The sequence below is a fragment of the Puntigrus tetrazona genome, chromosome 11 (assembly GCF_018831695.1).
Source record: "Puntigrus tetrazona isolate hp1 chromosome 11, ASM1883169v1, whole genome shotgun sequence".
Taxonomy (NCBI): Eukaryota; Metazoa; Chordata; class Actinopteri; order Cypriniformes; family Cyprinidae; genus Puntigrus; species Puntigrus tetrazona.
This window is the reverse complement of record NC_056709.1, coordinates 23,137,386-23,156,726: the sequence shown is the minus strand read 5'-3', so window position 1 is coordinate 23,156,726 and position 19,341 is coordinate 23,137,386. Positions and strand designations below refer to the sequence as shown.

Here is a 19,341-nt window from a genome sequence, read left to right as displayed (position 1 = left end):
GGTGCTGTATAATTACCGAACCCTTTTTACAAATATTATCATCTCGGCTTGTCAGCAGCGGTCCCTCCCTTCACCCTCCTTAATTCAACCGGTCTGTGACCGAATCACCGCTAATTAAGTGTAACGAAAAGAAAATATTCCTGTGAATAAGCGCGCGTGAATGGGCTATATATCACTCTTGGGAGAATCCCTCTCTTGAGGGCGGGGCTTGTTTGTGAGTTTGTCGGTTATTACTTTCGTTTTTGCTTTTTCGCCGTTTTACGGAGGGATGAAGTCACACGGAGTCAACGGTAATGAAAACGCCCCTGTCTCGCTTCGTATTAGTTGTAATAATGGGTTTTAGTGATATCGTAATAGTTAAAATTAACGTTTGTTTATAATATCGGCTTTTCGTACCGTTTTAATGAAATGCGTAGTTGCCCGGTGAAAGGTCGTTCAGTCAGTCAAAGGTAATTTGATCTAACGTTAGTAGTTTTAAAAGCAGAATATGTATATTGTTTGAGGCACGACGTCAGGTCATTTAACGCTACGTAGTTGCTTATTTTGTGCTTTTCGGATGGGCTAGAGCGTTATTTTATCGGCGGTTTAAGGTCGTTAGCTTTTAACTCTGCGCCCGTCACCAATTAATCTTTGGACACGTCTCGTTTAATTAAAAGGCCAGTGTCTTTTTGTTCGAGTCATTCTTTTGAGTCGGATCTTTTCAGTGAAACTGAATCGGTTGAATCTTTTCACGGTGCAACGAGTCGATCGAGCTCTTTTGAACCCGGTTCTTTGAACCGTTCCGAGTATCGGAGTTCTGATGTAAAGCATAAAAGAATGTGCGTGGGTTTTTGATCCGATCCCGCTGGAAGGGAACGTCTGTGCGCTTCACGGGATTCCCCTTGCATTCTGTTTAAAGAAAAGCTTGTTTCGCTTTTGAAACGCGACTATAAATCCCAAGAATCTGTACGGGAAAAATCGTGACTGTTGTCCAAAATACAAAATAAATCCCAAGCAAGTTAATCCACCCTAAAGTACAATATAATTTTTTTTTTAAATGTGCTATGCATTTCTTGAGGATATCTAGGTAATTGATATTTATCAGAGGCATGGCTTGATTTGTGATTGCATTATCTTAGGTTTTTTTTTTTTTTTTCCTCTCTCTTTTTTTCACTTTTCATTTAGTGTCACCAGGAGATAAGCCTGTCCGGAGGCAACCCCACCACCACCAACACTCTTTGTTCTCTAAATTAAAGACGTTGACATGTCAGGTATGTCAGACCCTTGCATTCGTCCTCCTTTGGTTCACACCGATCGAGAGAGAGGGAGAAAAAAAACATAATGTTGTGTGTGTGTGTGTGTGTGTGCTTTGTCCTTTACAGATCTAAATCCAAAGTGGCTATTGATTTCTACATGAATGTGATGAATGAGGCTACAGTGGATTTTTTTTCCCCCCGCTATCATGATGAATGCAACTTTCATTCAATAATTGCTCCAAAAAAAGACACATACTAATTTCCCCACTTTTCACTGACCTAAGCAAACAAACCGATGTATAAAATGTGTGATACAGTTCAACACTCCCACCGTTTAAAATGACCCAAACTATAGCCTACAGGATCATACAGTGAAATGGCGGATGGATTTTCTAACATGGTCAACAATGTGACTGCATCTCTTGAAAAAGAGGAGTGTAAAACCCTCCTGTACCTTTGTACAGATTTGTTCAACAACGTCTGCGTGAAAGATTTGAGAGGAGCTTTGTTGGCGTTCGCCAAACAGGCACAAGCTCAAGCAGGTCAAGCTCGGGCTGGTGATGCCCTGCTGATGGAGCTCATGTTCAGAATGAAGCGCTTTGATATCCTGAAGAAGGTTTTTGATACCAACAAGCAACAGGTAGAAAGTATTCTGAAGAAGGGAGCTGTCCTCTCAGATTACAGGTAACTAATGCTAATAGCATACCTCGGTGTCTAAGATATTTCTTTCTATGAGAATCAAGTGACATTTGATTTGGGGGTAAATGAGGCACGCTCTTTTGTGGAAAAACCCGAGCTCAAATACCCGCAAATGTTATTTTCACCCACACAAGCCTGTGTATTTCGAATTGATCTCTTTTATACAGAGTTCTAATGGCCGATGTGAGCGAAAACCTAGAAAAAGAGGAGTTGCAGTCTCTTTTATTTCTCCTGAGCAGAACCCTTCCCAAAGAAAGACTTGCTAGAGCTACCGTAAGACAACATGCCAAAATGTGCGATTTGTCTGTTTGTGTGCGTGTTTATTTCATGTTCGTTTCATTTTGATTTCTCGTAGAGCTTTCTAGACGTGGTGGTGGAGTTGGAGAAGTTAGATGAACTATCGTGTGATAAACTAGACCTGCTTGAACAGTGTTTGAGAAACATTAGAAGACTAGACCTTGTCATAAAGATTCAGGCCTACAAGAATAGAGGTCAGTTTCTTTCGGTTGTTGCTTGAATTTTGTCAGTAGGGCAATTGCGTAAGTTTGCAAAGTTCATGAGATCCTATCTTAGTGAAGGGGTTTCGCCACAATTTCTGTATGGAGGCCTACATTGAAATACATTTCTTTCTTTCTGCTTTGCACAGTCTTGGAACGTGTCAGAATAACATTTCGATACAAGTTGTACTTAAAACATAAAAAATCTTGAATCTATTGTTACGTCAGAAATTGTATATTGATTGACTAAAGTAAAAAAACAAAACGGTCCACTTGTGTGGAAATAACAGTGAAAGGCTAATAATATAATTGCACTAAGTTTATTAAGAATGCAAATAGCCTTTCACCCATTGAAATCTAGTTCTCTGCAGATTTGCTGTGTGCTTGTTGATTGGACTGCAGCTAGGAATTGTTTTAACTTGTAATTTAAAAAAAAAAAAAAAAAAAAAACCTATTGCACTCATGGTTGACATTTGTAGATGATTTTGTTCATGGCACCAGTTAAGAAGCGTGAATGAACAATATTTTAAACAAATAATTATTAAAAAATTAAGACATAAGTAAATCTAGAACATTTATTTATTACCATTTCAGGTGAAAATGTACCATGTGCAGTCTCTAAAGCTCAGAAACTCATTAAGGTAAGAACTGGATTTTAAGGAAACAAATGTCTGTATCAAATAGATCGATACAGTATGTTGCATGATAGCTAGTTTTACTAATTATTGTAATTTTTATCTACTACATTGTAGTTCACTCCTGCGTCTTCTGTTCAACAAGAGAAAGAAACACCACACTTTTCTCAAGGTGAGGTTTTTTTTTTTAAAATTTTTTATGTATATATGTTTATATGTATGTGTATATAACACTTTAAATATATTTATATGCCTCTGAATAAAATGTAAGACTTGCACGTTTTTTTTTCTTTTTTTTTTTCTTATTAGACTTTCAAAATTTGAAGCTTTCGGTGCCAGAAACAGGGTCACAACATCAACAGGCAAGAAATTAGCATATTAATTAGTGCTTAAATAGTAATCATGGCAAAGCCTATTATCTCTTCTGATGGTTAGTAGGTTATAAGACGTTCCTCCCACTGTCTGTATGTCTGCCAGGCTTTGATGGAGCAGTATGAAATGAATCCTGAGCAGAGGGGGCTGTGTGTGATCATTGACTGTGTTGGCTTTGATGGAGGTAAGTGTGTCATAATGTGTCATATAGAGTGTGTGTATTAAGAGTTAAATAACAAACATGATCAGTTATGACCTTGTTTTTTGGGGGGTTTTACTTTTAAAAGGGAACACTATTTGTAGCTCTTCAATGTGCTAAAATAAATCTTCATCTAAACCCCTACGTTATGTCTTTTCAGAGATGATGAATCAGACATTCATGTGTCTGGGTTTCAAGGTAATTTTTCACTCTCTCTTGGGTCTAAAAGAAACCCAGAAGGTCTTGGAAAACCTGACCCGCAACCGGATCCTCCAGGGGGTCAATCTCTTTGTCTGCTGCATCATCAGCAGGGGCACGGACACTCATCTGTTGGCTACGGACTCTGGCAGCCTTGGCATCAGGCTGGAGGACCTCAGGCAGCTTTTCTGCCCAACCCAGTGTCCCTCTCTATGTGGTAAACCCAAACTGTTCTTTACCCAGATCTACAGGACCACAGAAGTCTCAAACACCCCCTCAATGGATGAACACCTTGAGACCGATGCACCAGCACGTTACTATTCTATCCCGGTGTCGGCAGATGTTCTTTGGAGCGTGTGCAGAGCAGAGGCAAAGCTGCTGGAAGAGTCTGACCACTGGTCTGTTTACCTGCGTGCGTTACATTCTACCTTTCTGAAGGGAAGACAGAGGTATGCTCACGGTTTATGATCAAAAGAGATTCATTTTAAAAAGTGCTGAAAGTAGAATGAACGATACATTTTCTTGCAGTAGTCTTTTGATCACGTGCAAAAGTCTTTTAAATTCAGCTATGTAAGATTTTAATACGCAACACGGGGAATATGTAATGAGATGAGCTCATTTGTCTTATTTATTATTGCTTGTGATCTGACATTTTAATGCTTGAGTATCTGTAAAAAAAAGTGTATATAGAGTGTATAGAAAATATCCATATTTGGTTTTATTTTTTTTAATTTGCAGAAAGATGCTTTTATTGGAAATCATGGCTGAGGTGAACAGATACGTGTTTGGTCACAATCAGCAAAATCCTGAAAATGAGTACCACCTTCAACTCTCTCACACATTACACAAGAAACTTTATTTGTAACACTTAATGTTCATGACAACACACACTACTTTCACAATTCCTGGAATTGTGTAGTTTAGGAATAGTCAGAGTATAGCTGAATACTGCCATAATATATAAATATCATTGCGTTTTATGTTTTTTATTATTATTATTATTATTATTATTATTATTATTTATTTGTGTATGTTCACCTCCTGTGGCAGCTAACACAAAGTTCTCTATTCCTAGCGCCTTGCTAAATAATTTAATACCTTCAGTCATTAGTCCGGCTATGTGAAGTTTCATTTGTATAGTGGTTTTGAAAACACATAGTCTCAGAGCAGCTTTAAAAAAAAATAATGACAAAATCCTCCAAAGCAAAGATGAACGTTGCAAGGAAAGCAAGTTTGTTGCAGAGCTTTTCCTCCTCCTGTCATAATTTTCATATGTTCTTAAATGTCCAGTTACATCTTGCTGTAGTATTAATCGTGTGTGTGTATTGAATACATTTTTAATATGCAAGATCTGAGATTTGAGTATCTTGTTCTGTAATCCACAAAATTTCTTCCTTCTACACAAAACTATATACACATCATAACAAATATATCCTTGTTGTTGGACCGTTTTGATGTACTGTAGCAGTAGGCTGGAGTTGTCTTTAATCTCCAGAGTGGAGCATAAAGGGCTGTTAAAGTTAACTTGAAGTAATGATTCAATTCCGGCTGATCAGTACTTGGGAGATATGTAGAATATTTTAAACGTGTAGATTTTGTAAATGTATTATATCAAACCAGATTGTAACAACTGTAATTTCACATTAATAATCTAATTTATAAAATATATAATTATATAAATAACTTTATATAATTGATTGTTCCCCCTTCAGAGGGCTTTTTTTTTTTTTTTTTTTTTTTTTGTATACAACCTCATTACTGAATGCTGTATATTAGCAGATCATAAGATGAATTAAGTATATATCACTAGTATGAAAATTTCCATTAGAGAAAAATATACCCAAAGTCCCTTATGAATAAAAATGCGTTTTTGTCTTTTTCTTTCATTAATTTCATCTGTCTTGTTAGTCAACAAGCCCTCTAACGTTACTAGCATTGAAACATTAACGTGCAAAAAGAGCAAGACAACAAATATTTTGATTAAATACAATAACAAAAGAATTATTGGGTTGACTTCCCATAACTAGCAATTACAAATACCAGTGACATTAAAATGATCCGTTATTAAATACGTTTGCGTTTAAAATAAATAAAAAAAAGTCAACATCCGGTGAAAAGATTTGATGAATCAATCTTGTTCATGACTGAAATGTCTGATTTTCTGACATAAAACGTACACATGCTCTAGACATTTGTGCTTAATTTGTTTTAGCAAGAAAATAAAACTGCTTACGTAGGCAGCATCTACTAGGATGAGAAGAGGATATTTTCCTCTTCACCGGGGGTCGGCAAAACGGTAAATAAAGAAAGGTTTTGAATTCCACATTGCTTACAGTGTACGAAGGTACAAGAAGTTACGATAAAACTACAAATACGGCATAATGAGACTGTACAACAGTAAGATCTGTTTTCTCTTCTGTCACAGCCCCATATAGCTTTCTGTAGATATGAAACTTAGGTCGGGCTTTACTGTTCTTTCTCTGTTTGTAGTGAAGTGCAAACAAAAATTTGAGGTTGGAAGCCTTTTGTGATGCAGTATTTCAGCTAATAAAAAAGAAAACAAAAAAACTGTTAAATAATGTTTATATCTTGTGTGAGAAAAGATTTGAATGTATTTCATTAAATAAAGCAATACTGTGTTCATATTTTAGAAATTTAATTTTAAAGTTCAACAGTTTGCTGTTCATACAAAAAATGATTGGTGGTGATTTAAGAGCGAAATTTAAAGAATAATCTAGGAAACATTGCCATTAGACCTTGTATAAAAAGAAACACAAAACATTGGTCATTAAAATTAGACTAGTTTATTTTTAGTTTCACAGCCTTTCATTTGTGTCACATTAAACTCAGCATCTTACCTAATTAAGGTTAATCAAATTCCATTATCCAGAGTTTCTGTTGATTAAGAGCCAGAACCTGCAGTTTGTTGGGTTGAATGGTTTAAAACAAATACTGGTGGCTACAGTTTCTGGTGAATAACGCTCAGTGATATCAAAACAAAAGCATGTCAAACTAACATCTTAAAATCTTTACAGGTGAAACTCCTTCAAAACCTTGAGGTGTGCTCCGCCTTTACAAAACTGCTATTTTTACTGGCTCGATGTGGAAAAATGTACGCTTTTATAAGCAATGGCACTTTTAAAATCTCGGCATGATCAGTCTTCCTTCCTCTTCTGCGATTTTCTACAACAGCGTCTCCAGCAAAGTGAGCAGCATTTAAATGTTGCTAGAGTTACAATCAGCACAATAAAAAGCAGGAAGCCAATCACATCTAGACTGTGGTATTGAAGCCAGTTCAGGTCATGAGCCGCAGGTCGAAGGTGGTCTGCCCCTTTGTGCCTCATAACAAACTCTGTCCAGTAGACCGCAAGATCCAGGGGCTGTATAGGACGGTCATTGTGTATGGCTGACAGCTTCTCCATTCTTTGCTTGTAGCTGCAGAACACAACAGAAAAATGCATTGAGGTCATGAAAGAGTGAAAAAAAATAAATAAATATATGAGAGACAGAGTGTGTGAAAATTGTTAAAACTCACCTGCTGTCATTAATAACTGTGTTGAGAGCATCGCCCAGTGTTTCTGCAGTTATATCATGGATGCTGAGCACCACTCCGACCCCTCGAGTCGCCACACGGTGCACATTGTCACCCTGGTCACCAAAGAGGGGAAGCATCACCATGGGCACACCATGACAAATGCCCTCATAGATACCATGCGTCCCACCATGAGTGATAAAGGCTTTTGCTTTGGGGTGACCTTTAATAAACGACAAGAATTAAAGTCACATTGCTTTATACAGGACTAAACGGCTGGCATACAGAACATATTGATATGCCAGGGGGGAAAAAACGGGGTCTATTGAAACCATTTCTATGTTTATTTATTTTACATGGAAATGGTTTCAGTACTGAAAAACATAAAATGATTACAAATATTTATGAGTTAATCAAATAAGTAAACAAGTTGCCACATATATGAAGTTTCTTTGTTTTAAAGGAACACTCAAGTTTTTTTGGAAATAATTCTTCAACTTCCCCAGAGTTAATAAGATGAATTTTCTCTATTCTCCGATCATTGAATCCAATTAGACCAGTATTAAATAAAAAAAGAGTTTCAATATTTTTCCTAAAAAAAAAGTTATTTTCAAAAAAGGTGGAGTGTTCCTTTAAGTGTGACATTTTTTTTCTTTGCTTTAATTCAACTTCTTTCTACTCATGAGCAAAGAGTATTAAATTAGCTGCATAGTGGCATGTTTTTGCAGTGCATAACTTTTCATAAAGCTTTGATTTGTTCAGCAATAATGTTTTACATCCCCATTTATTGATCCATGCAGGCAGAAGTGAACAAAAATAATTGGATATCCTCCATCCCAAAAAAATGAAAATAAAAAACAACAACAAAACAATCAATTGAGGCTTGGTAACCTCTCTGATCGGTGGTGTCCTTGCGGGTCATTTTATAAGCAAATGATTCTTTATGGTAGCCAGATAATTTCCCAAATCAGCTATTAATCATACAAAAATGCAAGCATTGAAGCTTCTTGTAATTTATTATACTGACCTTGGCTGATTTGACAATTCAGTGATTCTGTGATGTTTTCAACATTAAATAAAAGGACTGTACTAATACAATGTCTGTGTTTAGATATTTTTCAGTATAAGTAGCTTTATAGTATTTCTATAGCTGACCAGATAGCTCATTGGTCAAGCAAGTTAATAAGATTAGCTAAAACTCTTGAGTGTGAATTGGCTCTGCTCTCCAGACATTGAAATCATACTTGACATGCCAGGCAAAATACAGACTTCACTCCGTTTAACAAAAGCTGCTTCTGTGTTCTTGTTATTTCTGGAATTTATGGTTGGCTGATCCTAAACTTGCTACCCAAGGGATAAGTCAAGTGAATCCATGGATTTCACAATAATACATTTACTCCCTTATATACTTTTGGTATGAGGAAAATTCTTTAAAAGGTTAGTTCACTCAAAAATGAAGACTATCCTCTTATGTGTATATGGCTTTCTTTTTCAGACAAATGCTATCTGAGTTATATTTAAAAAACTAAATGTTCTGGCTCCTACAAACTTTAAAATGGCAGTAAATGGTTGTTGATTTTCAGTAGTACAGTAGTAGCTCAATAAAGTGCATCTAAACATTATAAAAAGACTTATAGGTGTGATTCAGGGGGTGGAAAAAGGCCTTCTGACGTGAAATGTTGCATTTTTGTAAGAAAAATATCTATATTTAAAACTTTATCAACCGTGTCTCTAGCTTACACTCACTACAGTATGCGTGTTTACGTGAGAGTGGCGTAAAGCACATGAGGTAGGACGTACACACAGAAACACAGAAGAGAGAGCAAAGCAAAGGGCGTACAGAGGATTTGTAAAGAAAAATATCAGAGGATTTCAAGATAAGCTGAGAGGAGACTGGTTTTCCTTTGCAATTTTTATGATGGACAGATGCACTTTATTAGACTTCTATTGGAGTGCTGAATATTGTCTAATCCAATACGTTATCCAATATAACTCTGAATGCACCTAAGAAAGCATGGGGTAATTTTTTGGGTTAACTATCCCTTTAAGCTACTTATTGCATAGCTAAGAAAAATGAACCAACACCTGGGTAGATAATAAAATAAAAAAGAAAACAGACCAAAGTAACTCACCAAGCAAGTCATTCTGTGGAAGCCACTTCATCAGTTTGACATTTTCTGGGACATTATCAGGCATCTCTCCTGTGTACCGCCAGAGAACCTTGAAAAAGAGACAGTTCAGGCAGTTTTTATTAAAACAAACTACAATTAACCTTTTGGCAGTACTCCTGAAGCTTTCTTATGAAGGCAAGTTTAGGCAGTTTAGACCATTACTTTAGAAGTACCCTTTTGCTGGAATGCTTTCTATTCAAGTACACACTTCTACATGTGAAATCCTACATTAACCTTAGTTAAGGCAACATGCAGTATTAGTAGTGGCTTATGGAATACTCATGCACTTTTACAATTGCTAGTAACTTTAAAAAGTGACAGTCATCCCTTGTTGACATCCGTCTCTGTCTCAGTCTAAAAGAAAACTCTAGTAATGATCATTCAGTGGAGTGCCAAACCCCCTTTTCAGCACACACAATAACTTTAATGAGAACAAGATGTTCCTGGACTTACTCCCTAGCTGCAGCTAAAGCCTTGCGTGCAGCCTCCACTTAGTTTTACACTTTAACATGCTGAGAAAACAAGTGGGTAATGCGGACTCATAAACCCTACAATCCTAGACTGAGAGACTTAACATCTGGGATGCCTAACAGAATGGTTTCAGGTCACGCACCACAGTGTTTGCACAGAAGATATAGCTCTAAGCCTTGGGTTAGTAAATGTGTGTAGTTCGAAGGATTATTTTACACCTTGTTTGACAACTTAAATTGCACCAGAATAACTTGAATTTCTGCCAAGTTTCTAAAATGTATGGTGTTGCACTTCTTACCCTCTGTGGGATCACACTGAAAGCCTTGAAGAAGATGGCAGCTTTCTCTTTAGGCATGGAGGACACCAGAGAACCCAGACTGAACACCACAATACCATGCTCTCCAGAGCCCTTCACAAATTCCTCCACCTCCTGCAAAACACATAGAACAAGCCAAAGAATAGCGAGCCAAAATGAAATAATGACTTTGTGATATGCAAAACTTCTAGGCCGATATGGCTAGGAACTGTACTCTCATTCCGCTGTAATAATTAAGGCACTTTGATGCCATAGTGTGGGTGCAATTATTTCATGCAGCACCTGAAAACAGAAAAAACTATTTGTTTAGTAAACCACTACTGTACAGAAACCATACTGAACTGTTACATCGAAACTTAGGCACACACGGAACTGTCATGTTTATGTGCTATTACACCCCTCTAAACTAGCACAGAATGTTGCACAGAAATGTTTACATTATGAGTACACAGCTTCATCAGCAAAGCCCACGTTATCTCTTAATCAACACCAAACCATAACATTTTCATCTCATTTCATCAGTCCAGGGTTTTCTGAAGTCATGACTCATTTTACTAGCAAAAAGAAGCCTTACCTCAAATAAACAAAGAAAAAAACATGCTCCTCAAGGAAGGAAGGGTGGCTGACAAGGAAAATAACAGTGGAGGAGTTTGCGTGACAAAGAATACAGTGAACATGCCATGTTGCCTCAGGTTACCAGTCCCCTAGAGGAGGGAGTCATATTACCATGGGTTTTGTTTGTATCAGGGTAAATGTAATGCGTGTTAAGACAAAAAACTAATGTCAAAGAAATTTAACCCACATTTCCAGAAGCTGCATTGACCGCAACCTTAAAAACCAGCCACAGGTGTAGCATTTCATCTTTACGAAATCACATCCTAGGTCTAGTAGTCACACACTACTAAAAATGTTTAAGAACTTTGATTAACAATAAAATTTACAAAAACTGCAAAAATGTTAAAACCTCTGCATATTTCACCAAATTCAAAAGGCACTTCTAGTAACTTACTGCAGAAAGTTCGGCACTCTCCCGACAGTTGATGCCCCCGATGAGGAACATATTTGGCATGAGAGGTCTGGGGTACTCAAATGTAAAGTCATATCTAAGCAACCAAATAGCTCCACGACCAATAATCTCCTGATACGTCACATCCGCATCCAGGTATCTTGAAGCAAGTTCATCAAAACTGGCATACATTATTCGACACAGCACCAGCTCTACTCCACTCATGACGAAATTTTGAATGCGCTCTACAAAGGTCATTTTGTCAGTGCTGCCAGACTGAAACCTGGGTACATACGATGGTGGAGAAGGACACTGTGAAGCCAACATGTCAATGCCACAAGGCATGCCACGAAGGAAGTAGACTGCGGGGAGACCAAGTGCGGTAGCGATAATAGGTCCACAAGGCAGAAAAGGGTCGGTAAGCACCAAGTCAAAGTTCTCCTCTTTTAGCTTATTCATCAAAGGTTCGTTGTAAAGTAGCGACTCGCATCCTTCCACCTGCGTTCCTGTGAAGTTCAGCAGACGCCCCAATTGGATGACAATGTCCATCAGCGCAGGACTACGCTGGAACACCCCGTCCTGAAAACCTTTCAAGCTGGTGGACAGCTGCTCCTTGGAGATCTTCACCGGGAAAGTCTTGGTGCGGAAGAGCTCTGAACTCTGGATCAAGATGTTGTTCTCAGGCACCAGGACCAGGATGTTATGGCCTCTCTGGGCTAGTCCTGTCGCCAACACCTTCATGCTGAGCCAATGGCTGCCTTCAACAGGCATGACCAGCACCCGGCCACCCTGTGCAGGCCTCAGCCAGGCACCCAGCCAGAGCAGCAGCAACCCTGAACCCAGCCCCCACAGCCAGCCTTCCTTCAGCATAACTGGGTCTGCCTAAGACCAGACACAAACACTGAAAGAAAAGGAGAGGAGAAAACTCCTCCTCCAGGAAAAGGGGCTGTGTTTACACTCTCTCATGTGTAACTGAGAGCGAAAGGAAGAACAAGAGAGCACGACAGTTATCCGTGTTTTGATTTGCAGATCACAAGAAAAACATTTCCTGAAAGTTATAAGTGCTTTGCGGGGCCAGTACAATGTTCCACAACACAAGTACAAAAAAAGCTCTGCATTACAGTTATAACAATCATACAAATGACACATTAAGTACTTTGAGATCGATATCTTAAAACACTTACCTACAAAATTAAAAGCAGAAGCCCTTGGTTGTGCATATACTAATACAATCACAGTTTCTTGGCAGGGGTAACCATGGATTTAGTATTTAGCATCTGACACGGTTTCTAAGTAAAGAACAAGTACTCAAAGACTAATTTCCCACCAGCTGTATGAAATCAATGCATAAGAAGGAAGAATTTTTGTTGTCAGGTCAGCAAAAGGCAACTGCCACCAGCACCTCCCCCCTCTCTTCAAACCCAGCTCGCGTGAGAAGCTCACCACTCCTTTCCTTCCCATCTCCCCAGTTCAAGAGATAACTCAACCAATACTCCCCCACATTGCATTCCAACACTGATACCCACATAGCATACTTTGCCAATAAAGGGAAATCGCTTGCATATTTGTTATGAGAAAAACAATAGGAGTAAGATTTACTATGGCATAGTTCTCTCATGGTCTTTTATGTTATACTGTTAGTCCTTTAGCTGTTTTGTTTTTTAACTACTGGGAATATTTTTTTTTTCCAAAAAGCTGTAACAACAGTTGTGTCCTGAGATGGTGGAACAACCACCACTTTTTCTCAGTTGCAGTTCCAGTTGGTACTTGCTTTCTATATAACCTTGCAGAAATAAAATACTATTTTTTTTGAGCTCGTCTATGTGCTGGTGTGATATATTTTAAACACTTAATATCTTCACAAATTACACATGCAACAATCTGATTTTTCCAACAAACGTGTATGTGCGCACACACAAAAACCAAGCACCTAAAGTAGTGCCAAACTACAACAATATATCCAGTAAGATCCACTGACCCAGTCATGGCCACGTCTCCATTGTAATCATCCCCCACCCAGCTATGTTGTGAGAATACTACACTAAGAAATGAACAGACTGGGACTGCAAATAAGAGAGAATAGTGACACCTGTCGCATTTTTATAAAACAAAAACATATAAGGAAAATATATGTGAGGATAAAGGATAACCACAAGAATACCACTTGGTTGATAGTTAATTATTCTTTGGAGTACAGCAGAAACAAAAACAAACTGAGTATTAGTAAAGTGGTCAAAGATAGCATGCCATGCAGCTCTGTTTGCATGTACATACATGCATATGACCCTGGAAAGCCAGAGAATAAATATGCTGCTGTAAATCATTACATAGTCATAACTTTACTTATCAGTGATTGTGAGTGAAGGGCAATCATGATTTAGCCCATAGACTATTTATTATTTATTTGCTTTGTCACTGAAATATTGTTTAAAACGGTCATGGCCTACTTTGCTATCTAGGTTGCTGTGCCTGTTCAAACACTGTTGCGTGTTCAGTTATGGTAAGTTTGGTAAAAATAAATAGCCTAAATTTAACATTTAGACCTTTAGATTTTAATTGGTCTGTGTGGCAAAAAAAATTATATACATATTGTACTCACTCTTCTTTGCTTTTACCATTTTTGTGCCTATTCTTAAATATATATAACAGAAAAATAGAAAAAAAGATGAAGATGAAAAAATAAGCCAATATGTAGATATGCATTACAAAGGCCCTGACAATGAGTTACTTAGGTATTTTACTTGGGTACTTTTCTTTTAACTGATTAAAATCCTGTGACTTTTGTCACCCTTTCCAGCCTGGATTTATAAGCAAAGTGTTTTTTGAAATGTATTAGTTTTACAGTTTAATCACACAAGGTGACTTTGTCATTTTGTGAATATTTTACAGTCTAACACACTAAACTGACCAATACATTATGACTTAGAATTTCACAAGTCTCACCTTTTTCAGTGGGTTCCTAATTTCACAGTTAATTCCTCCAATGAGCTGCATGTTGGGCATCAAGGGTTTGGGGAACTCCAGACTGAAATCATACCGAATCAACCAGACGGCTGCAGTGCTCAGGATCTCAATGAGGCTCACATCTCTCTGAAGGAAGTTGGATGCCACTTCCTTAAAAGGCCAGTACATAACCTTACATATCAGTGGTTCCAGCATGCTGACAAGCATGTTCACCACACGCTCACCAAAAGTCATGCGGTCTGAGTTTCGCGTCAAGAAACGTGGGACATATGAAGGAGGGTCAGGACAGGCTGTGGCCACAGCATCACAAGGCATTCCCCTTAACATATACACCGCAGGTACTGATAGATTATAAGCCAGTATGGCTCCCATTGGCAGGGCAGGATCAATTAAAACAGCATCAAAGTTTTGTTCTCTCAAAAACTCTACGAGCTCCTGGTTCTTGAATAGACTTTTGCTTGTAGAGGCCATCAGATTAAACATCTTTTTCAGATTGGCCACTGTTGAAAAACTTGTCGAACCTTGTTGAACAAATCCAGCTCGTAACTGACAGGAAATGTCTTTGTGGTGTAATGTTTGCCTGGACCCAAGCGCATGCTGATTTCTGGAATCACCACAATCACTGTGTGTCCTCTCCGTCCCATCTCTTCTGCCACAGCCTTCACCCCTGTCCAGTGACTTCCATCCATGGGCACAACTAACAGCTTCCCAGTCCAACCGCTCCTACCCTGCTCCAGAGCTGAAGAACAGACCATACTGATCCATAGACATAAAGTTACTCCTAAGATCATCTTTGCAACAAAAAACCTACTTTAAAAAAATCTGGTGAGGTGAACCATTGATTCTGGATTTCTCTCTGTCCTAGTATGAACAAATATATCAACTGGTTGCTTTTGCAATTTATGATCAGATAGAGATCAAGATTGCTTTTCAGCATTTAAGTGGCTAGACAAATAATGTGGGAGGGACTTTTTGAAATTCTAAAACACATTTACCCAGCAAATCTATTAAAAAGCAAAACTGCTTTAACAACAAATATCATAGTTTGCCAGTTGCAGGCAGACTTTGGTGGTTAGTTATTACAATAATTTCAGTGTAAACAGAAATATATTATTGGCAGTACTTCACTTAAAGATGCAAATAACATCATAAATTCACAGCGCAGATGTTCAGCTGTTTTATGGATTTCCTAAATTGCTTATTTTCCAGTTAGTTCAGTTTCCAGTTTTTGATAACAGTGGTTTCTTAAACCAAATAATAAATCTTTGAAAGCCGTGAAGAAGACTGAAAATCATCTTTCGAGTGAATCAGTACATCAATCTGCAGAGCAAAAGTTTAAGTATACTACAAACACATTTGTATATTTATGTACATAATAAAAATACCTGGCAATTGTACTTGGTATAAAGTCAAGCTAAATTGAAAACAAATAATTTAGAACTTTTTGCACATTAATTGTGTAATGTTCAAGAAACAATACATATGACTGTGCTAAAGTGAAATTATTGCATTAAAATTATACTGATATTATTCAAACATCATACAATACTCATTAATAGGGACATTAAACCACATTTAGGCTTAATGTTAGAAATGTACATTATGCATAAGTAGCACTGCAAATAAATTTAAATGCTAATTTTTATATTTTATTATAATGGATTTGAAGAAGTAGAAGTATATATATATATAAATAAAATTTGCTAGTGATGAGACATCCTGATTTTGCAGAGTAAGGCATGTTCCTATATCAACCTGTCGTTGTTGTTGTTGTTCCAGGACCAACAAAATAACAACAAACAACAACAACAAAAATAAACAAAAAAACAGTTCTAAACAGTGTTCTTACAATAATCTAAGCTTTAAACTACAGGGACATTTTCGGTCAATAAAAATGGTGTACAAGCCTAAACCAGTAATAAAACAACACATTTTAAAACAACATTACACCTAAACCAAATCATAAATTCTGACTGGTTGTCAGGAATGTTGTTCCACGAAAAAATGACCCAGATACATGTGGAACCGAGCAAACTTAGGTGCACCCAAAATGACCCTGTTAATGAATTACAATATGTATGTAGGTAAAGAGTCATGCTCGTCTTTTTTTTCAGACTGAAAACCTAGAAACTTTAGCACCCTTTTCAGCTGTTACTTCCAAATCTGAGTATAATGTAGTGAGTACAAAGAGGATCCTGACCTTTTTCAGTGGGTTTCTAATTCCACAATTAATTCCTCCAATGAGCTGCATGTTGGGCATCAAGGGTTTGGGGAACTCCAGACTGAAATCATACCGAATCAACCAGACGGCTGCAGTGCTCAGGATCTCAATGAGGCTCACATCTCTCTGAAGGAAGTTGGATGCCACTTCCTCAAAGGACCAGTATGCAAGTTTACATATCAGTGGTTCCAGCATGCTGACAAAAACGTTCAGTACACGCTGACCAAAAGTCATGCGGTCTGTGTGTTGTGTAAAGAAACGTGGGACATATGAAGGTGGATCAGGACAGGCTGTGGCCGCAGCTTCACACAGTATTCCCCTTAACATATACACCGCAGGTACTGATAGATTATAAGCCAGTATGGCTCCCATTGGCAGGGCAGGATCAGTTAAAACAGCATCAAAGTTTTGTTCTCTCAAAAACTCTACGAGCTCCTGGTTCTTTAAAAAATATTCAGTTGTAGAGGTCATATAGTTTAAAGCTTTTTTCATGAAGTCCACCTTTAAAGAAACACTCTGCATTAGGGACAGCTCAGGCTCTGTTAGTTCACGAACATGTTCCCCAATCATTTGGTCAAATAAATCCATTCCATATGGCACTGGAAAGGTCTTTGTGGTGTAATGTTTGCCTGGACCCAAGCGCATGCTGATTTCTGGAATCACCACAATCACTGTGTGTCCTCTCCGTCCCATCTCTTCTGCCACAGCCTTCACCCCTGTCCAGTGACTTCCATCCATGGGCACAACTAACAGCTTCCCAGTCCAACCGCTCCTACCCTGCTCCAGAGCTGAAGAACAGACTACACTGATCACCACACATACGATTACTCCTAAGTGCATGTTTGTGGCCAAAGACTTCAAAAAGACTGATGACGACGAACCTTCACCTCTTTGCTTCTGTTTGCCTCACTATTTATATTACGTATATATCAACTAGTTACTTTTGACATAGACAGCAAGTAGATTTCTTTCCAGATTTTTAGTGGCTAGACACAGAATGTGGGAGGGACTTCATTCTAAACCTTTTTAAGGTATTTTGTACATCAAAAATCAAGCAAAAAAAGGAAAAAAAATGTCTGTACAACAAAACTTTGGGAAGGCTAATGATTAAATAGCAAGCGTAAACTGAACTATGATTTATTGGCAGTGCTGATCAATGTTGTTGATTCTATGTTCAACTATGTTATAGCATTGCAGCTAGTTTGAGATGGTTTAAGATGGTGGGTCATAAGCTGGTTTAGGGGGGTCCCGAGCAAGTTATAAGCTGTTCCTGAGCAGGAGATCATAAGCTTTAAACCAACTTCAAGACCAGGTAGCAAACACGCAGATAATGCAAACATTTTCTCTCTTGTGCTTAAGCGACCATTTAGACATTTTGCACTCACCTTAGTAAGAGGGTTATTTATAGCACAGTTAATTCCCCCAATTAGGACCATGTTGGGCATCAAGGGTTTAGGAAACTCCAGGCTAAAATCATAGCGCAGCAGCCACAGGGCTCCACTGCGCAGGATCTCTGCCACACTTACGTCTCTCTGCAGGAAACGGGAGGCTATATCCTCAGTTGACCAGTATATCAGTCTGCAAAGCAATGGCTCCACGATGCTGACTAGAACATTCAGCACACGTTGACGAAACGACATACGGTCTGAGTTTTTTGTAAAGAACCGTGGGATGTAAGAGGAAGGGTTCGGACAGGCCGTGGCCGTCGAGTCTAGTCCACAAGGTAAGCCTCGCAACATATACACAGCAGGTAAGGAGAAGTTATAAGCCAGGATGGCACCAGTTGGTACAGCTGGGCTGGTGAGTACGGCATCAAAGTTCTGCTTTTTCAAGAAGTCCACCAGCTCTTGGTTCAATAGGAGACTCTCAGCTGTAGCTCTTTGGAGGTCTACAAATTTCCTCATGTTACTAATTCTGGTGCTGATCTTCTCCAACAAAGGCAGCTGCTTACTCTCCATTACCTCAGCATTCCGAGCTTGGAGTTCGTCCAGCTGTTGCTTTCCGTACGGAACCGGAAATGTTCTTGTAGTGTAGTGTTTGCTAGGTCCTAGCAGCACACTGACCTCGGGAATGACCACCGTCACTTTGTGTCCCCTGCGGCCCATCTCCTCCGCTACAGCTTTCACACCAGTCCAGTGACTCCCATCCATCGGCACCACTAAAAGTGAACCAGTCCAACCAGGTTCTCTAATCTGTATCGCTGCTCCCACAACTGCAAAGGCAAGCGTGAAGCACCCCACAAATGCAACCAATTTCATCTTTGGCTCTCGATGTTCACAGTGTGTACTCGAGAAGACATGCATTCTGGTAATGAGTCATTGGTGTCTTGTGTAACTTTACTCTCTGTGCCTATCCCCTCCACAGTGTGGAACAAACTGGATCAAGGCTTGTTTGTTTTTTTCCGTGTGAATTCCTTGCAGGATTAACCAACTGTGTGATTAAATTAAATATGTTTGTTTAGGGACCATTCTTGAAACTGAGTTACAATCAGAAAAGACAAAGGAAATCGCTTTGACAAGTCAAAACACATGCAGCACAAAGACCTCAGCAGAGTACAAAGTCCTGTTTATCTATTGCCTTCTTTAACCTGGCCGAGATCTCAGGACCTTTGCCACGATTAATAAATCACACAGAATTCTAACAAATTTTACATTCAAACAAAATTATTTATATTGACCAAATCAGTATAGTCTCAATATAGCATATACAGATCTATTTTTGTACTTCTGGTATAGCTGTTCATACATGCAGTGTCATGTTCACCCTAGTCAATGAGATCCTTATTTCCGTTTTTATAACTTGGACCAACATCATACCATATATAC

At 38.4% G+C, this 19,341-nt stretch overlaps 2 protein-coding genes across 9 annotated transcripts; one reads left to right on the top strand and one right to left on the bottom strand.

Moving 5' to 3' along the window:
• Positions 1 to 146: 146 nt before the first annotated feature.
• cflara (CASP8 and FADD-like apoptosis regulator a) lies at positions 147 to 6,411 on the top strand. Of its 6 annotated transcripts, none has more exons than XM_043252824.1 (11): positions 217 to 290; positions 1,165 to 1,250; positions 1,362 to 1,919; positions 2,102 to 2,207; positions 2,290 to 2,425; positions 3,026 to 3,072; positions 3,184 to 3,238; positions 3,376 to 3,428; positions 3,544 to 3,622; positions 3,798 to 4,284; positions 4,574 to 6,411. In XM_043252824.1, exons 3-11 carry the CDS (start codon positions 1,612 to 1,614, stop codon positions 4,698 to 4,700), a joined length of 1,398 nt encoding a protein of 465 aa, XP_043108759.1. In that variant the 5' UTR covers positions 217 to 290; positions 1,165 to 1,250; positions 1,362 to 1,611; the 3' UTR covers positions 4,701 to 6,411. The 6 variants fall into 6 exon arrangements, with proteins under 6 accessions (XP_043108760.1, XP_043108759.1, XP_043108756.1 ...); XM_043252821.1 differs by having other exon boundaries at positions 3,505 to 3,622; XM_043252823.1 differs by having other exon boundaries at positions 250 to 290; positions 1,174 to 1,250; positions 3,505 to 3,622.
• A 212-nt stretch (positions 6,412 to 6,623) lies between these two features.
• On the bottom strand, positions 6,624 to 18,836 carry LOC122354577 (UDP-glucuronosyltransferase-like). 3 transcript variants are annotated; one of them, XM_043252818.1, is made up of 5 exons: positions 17,902 to 18,836; positions 10,308 to 10,439; positions 9,500 to 9,587; positions 7,371 to 7,590; positions 6,624 to 7,270 (listed from the first exon to the last, which is right to left on the bottom strand). In XM_043252818.1, the coding sequence occupies exons 1-5, from the start codon at positions 18,817 to 18,819 to the stop codon at positions 6,991 to 6,993; spliced, it is 1,638 nt and encodes a 545-aa protein (XP_043108753.1). In that variant the 5' UTR covers positions 18,820 to 18,836; the 3' UTR covers positions 6,624 to 6,990. The 3 variants fall into 3 exon arrangements, with proteins under 3 accessions (XP_043108753.1, XP_043108755.1, XP_043108754.1); XM_043252820.1 differs by lacking the exon at positions 17,902 to 18,836 and adding an exon at positions 16,496 to 17,467; XM_043252819.1 differs by lacking the exon at positions 17,902 to 18,836 and adding an exon at positions 11,335 to 12,490.
• Positions 18,837 to 19,341: the final 505 nt, after the last annotated feature.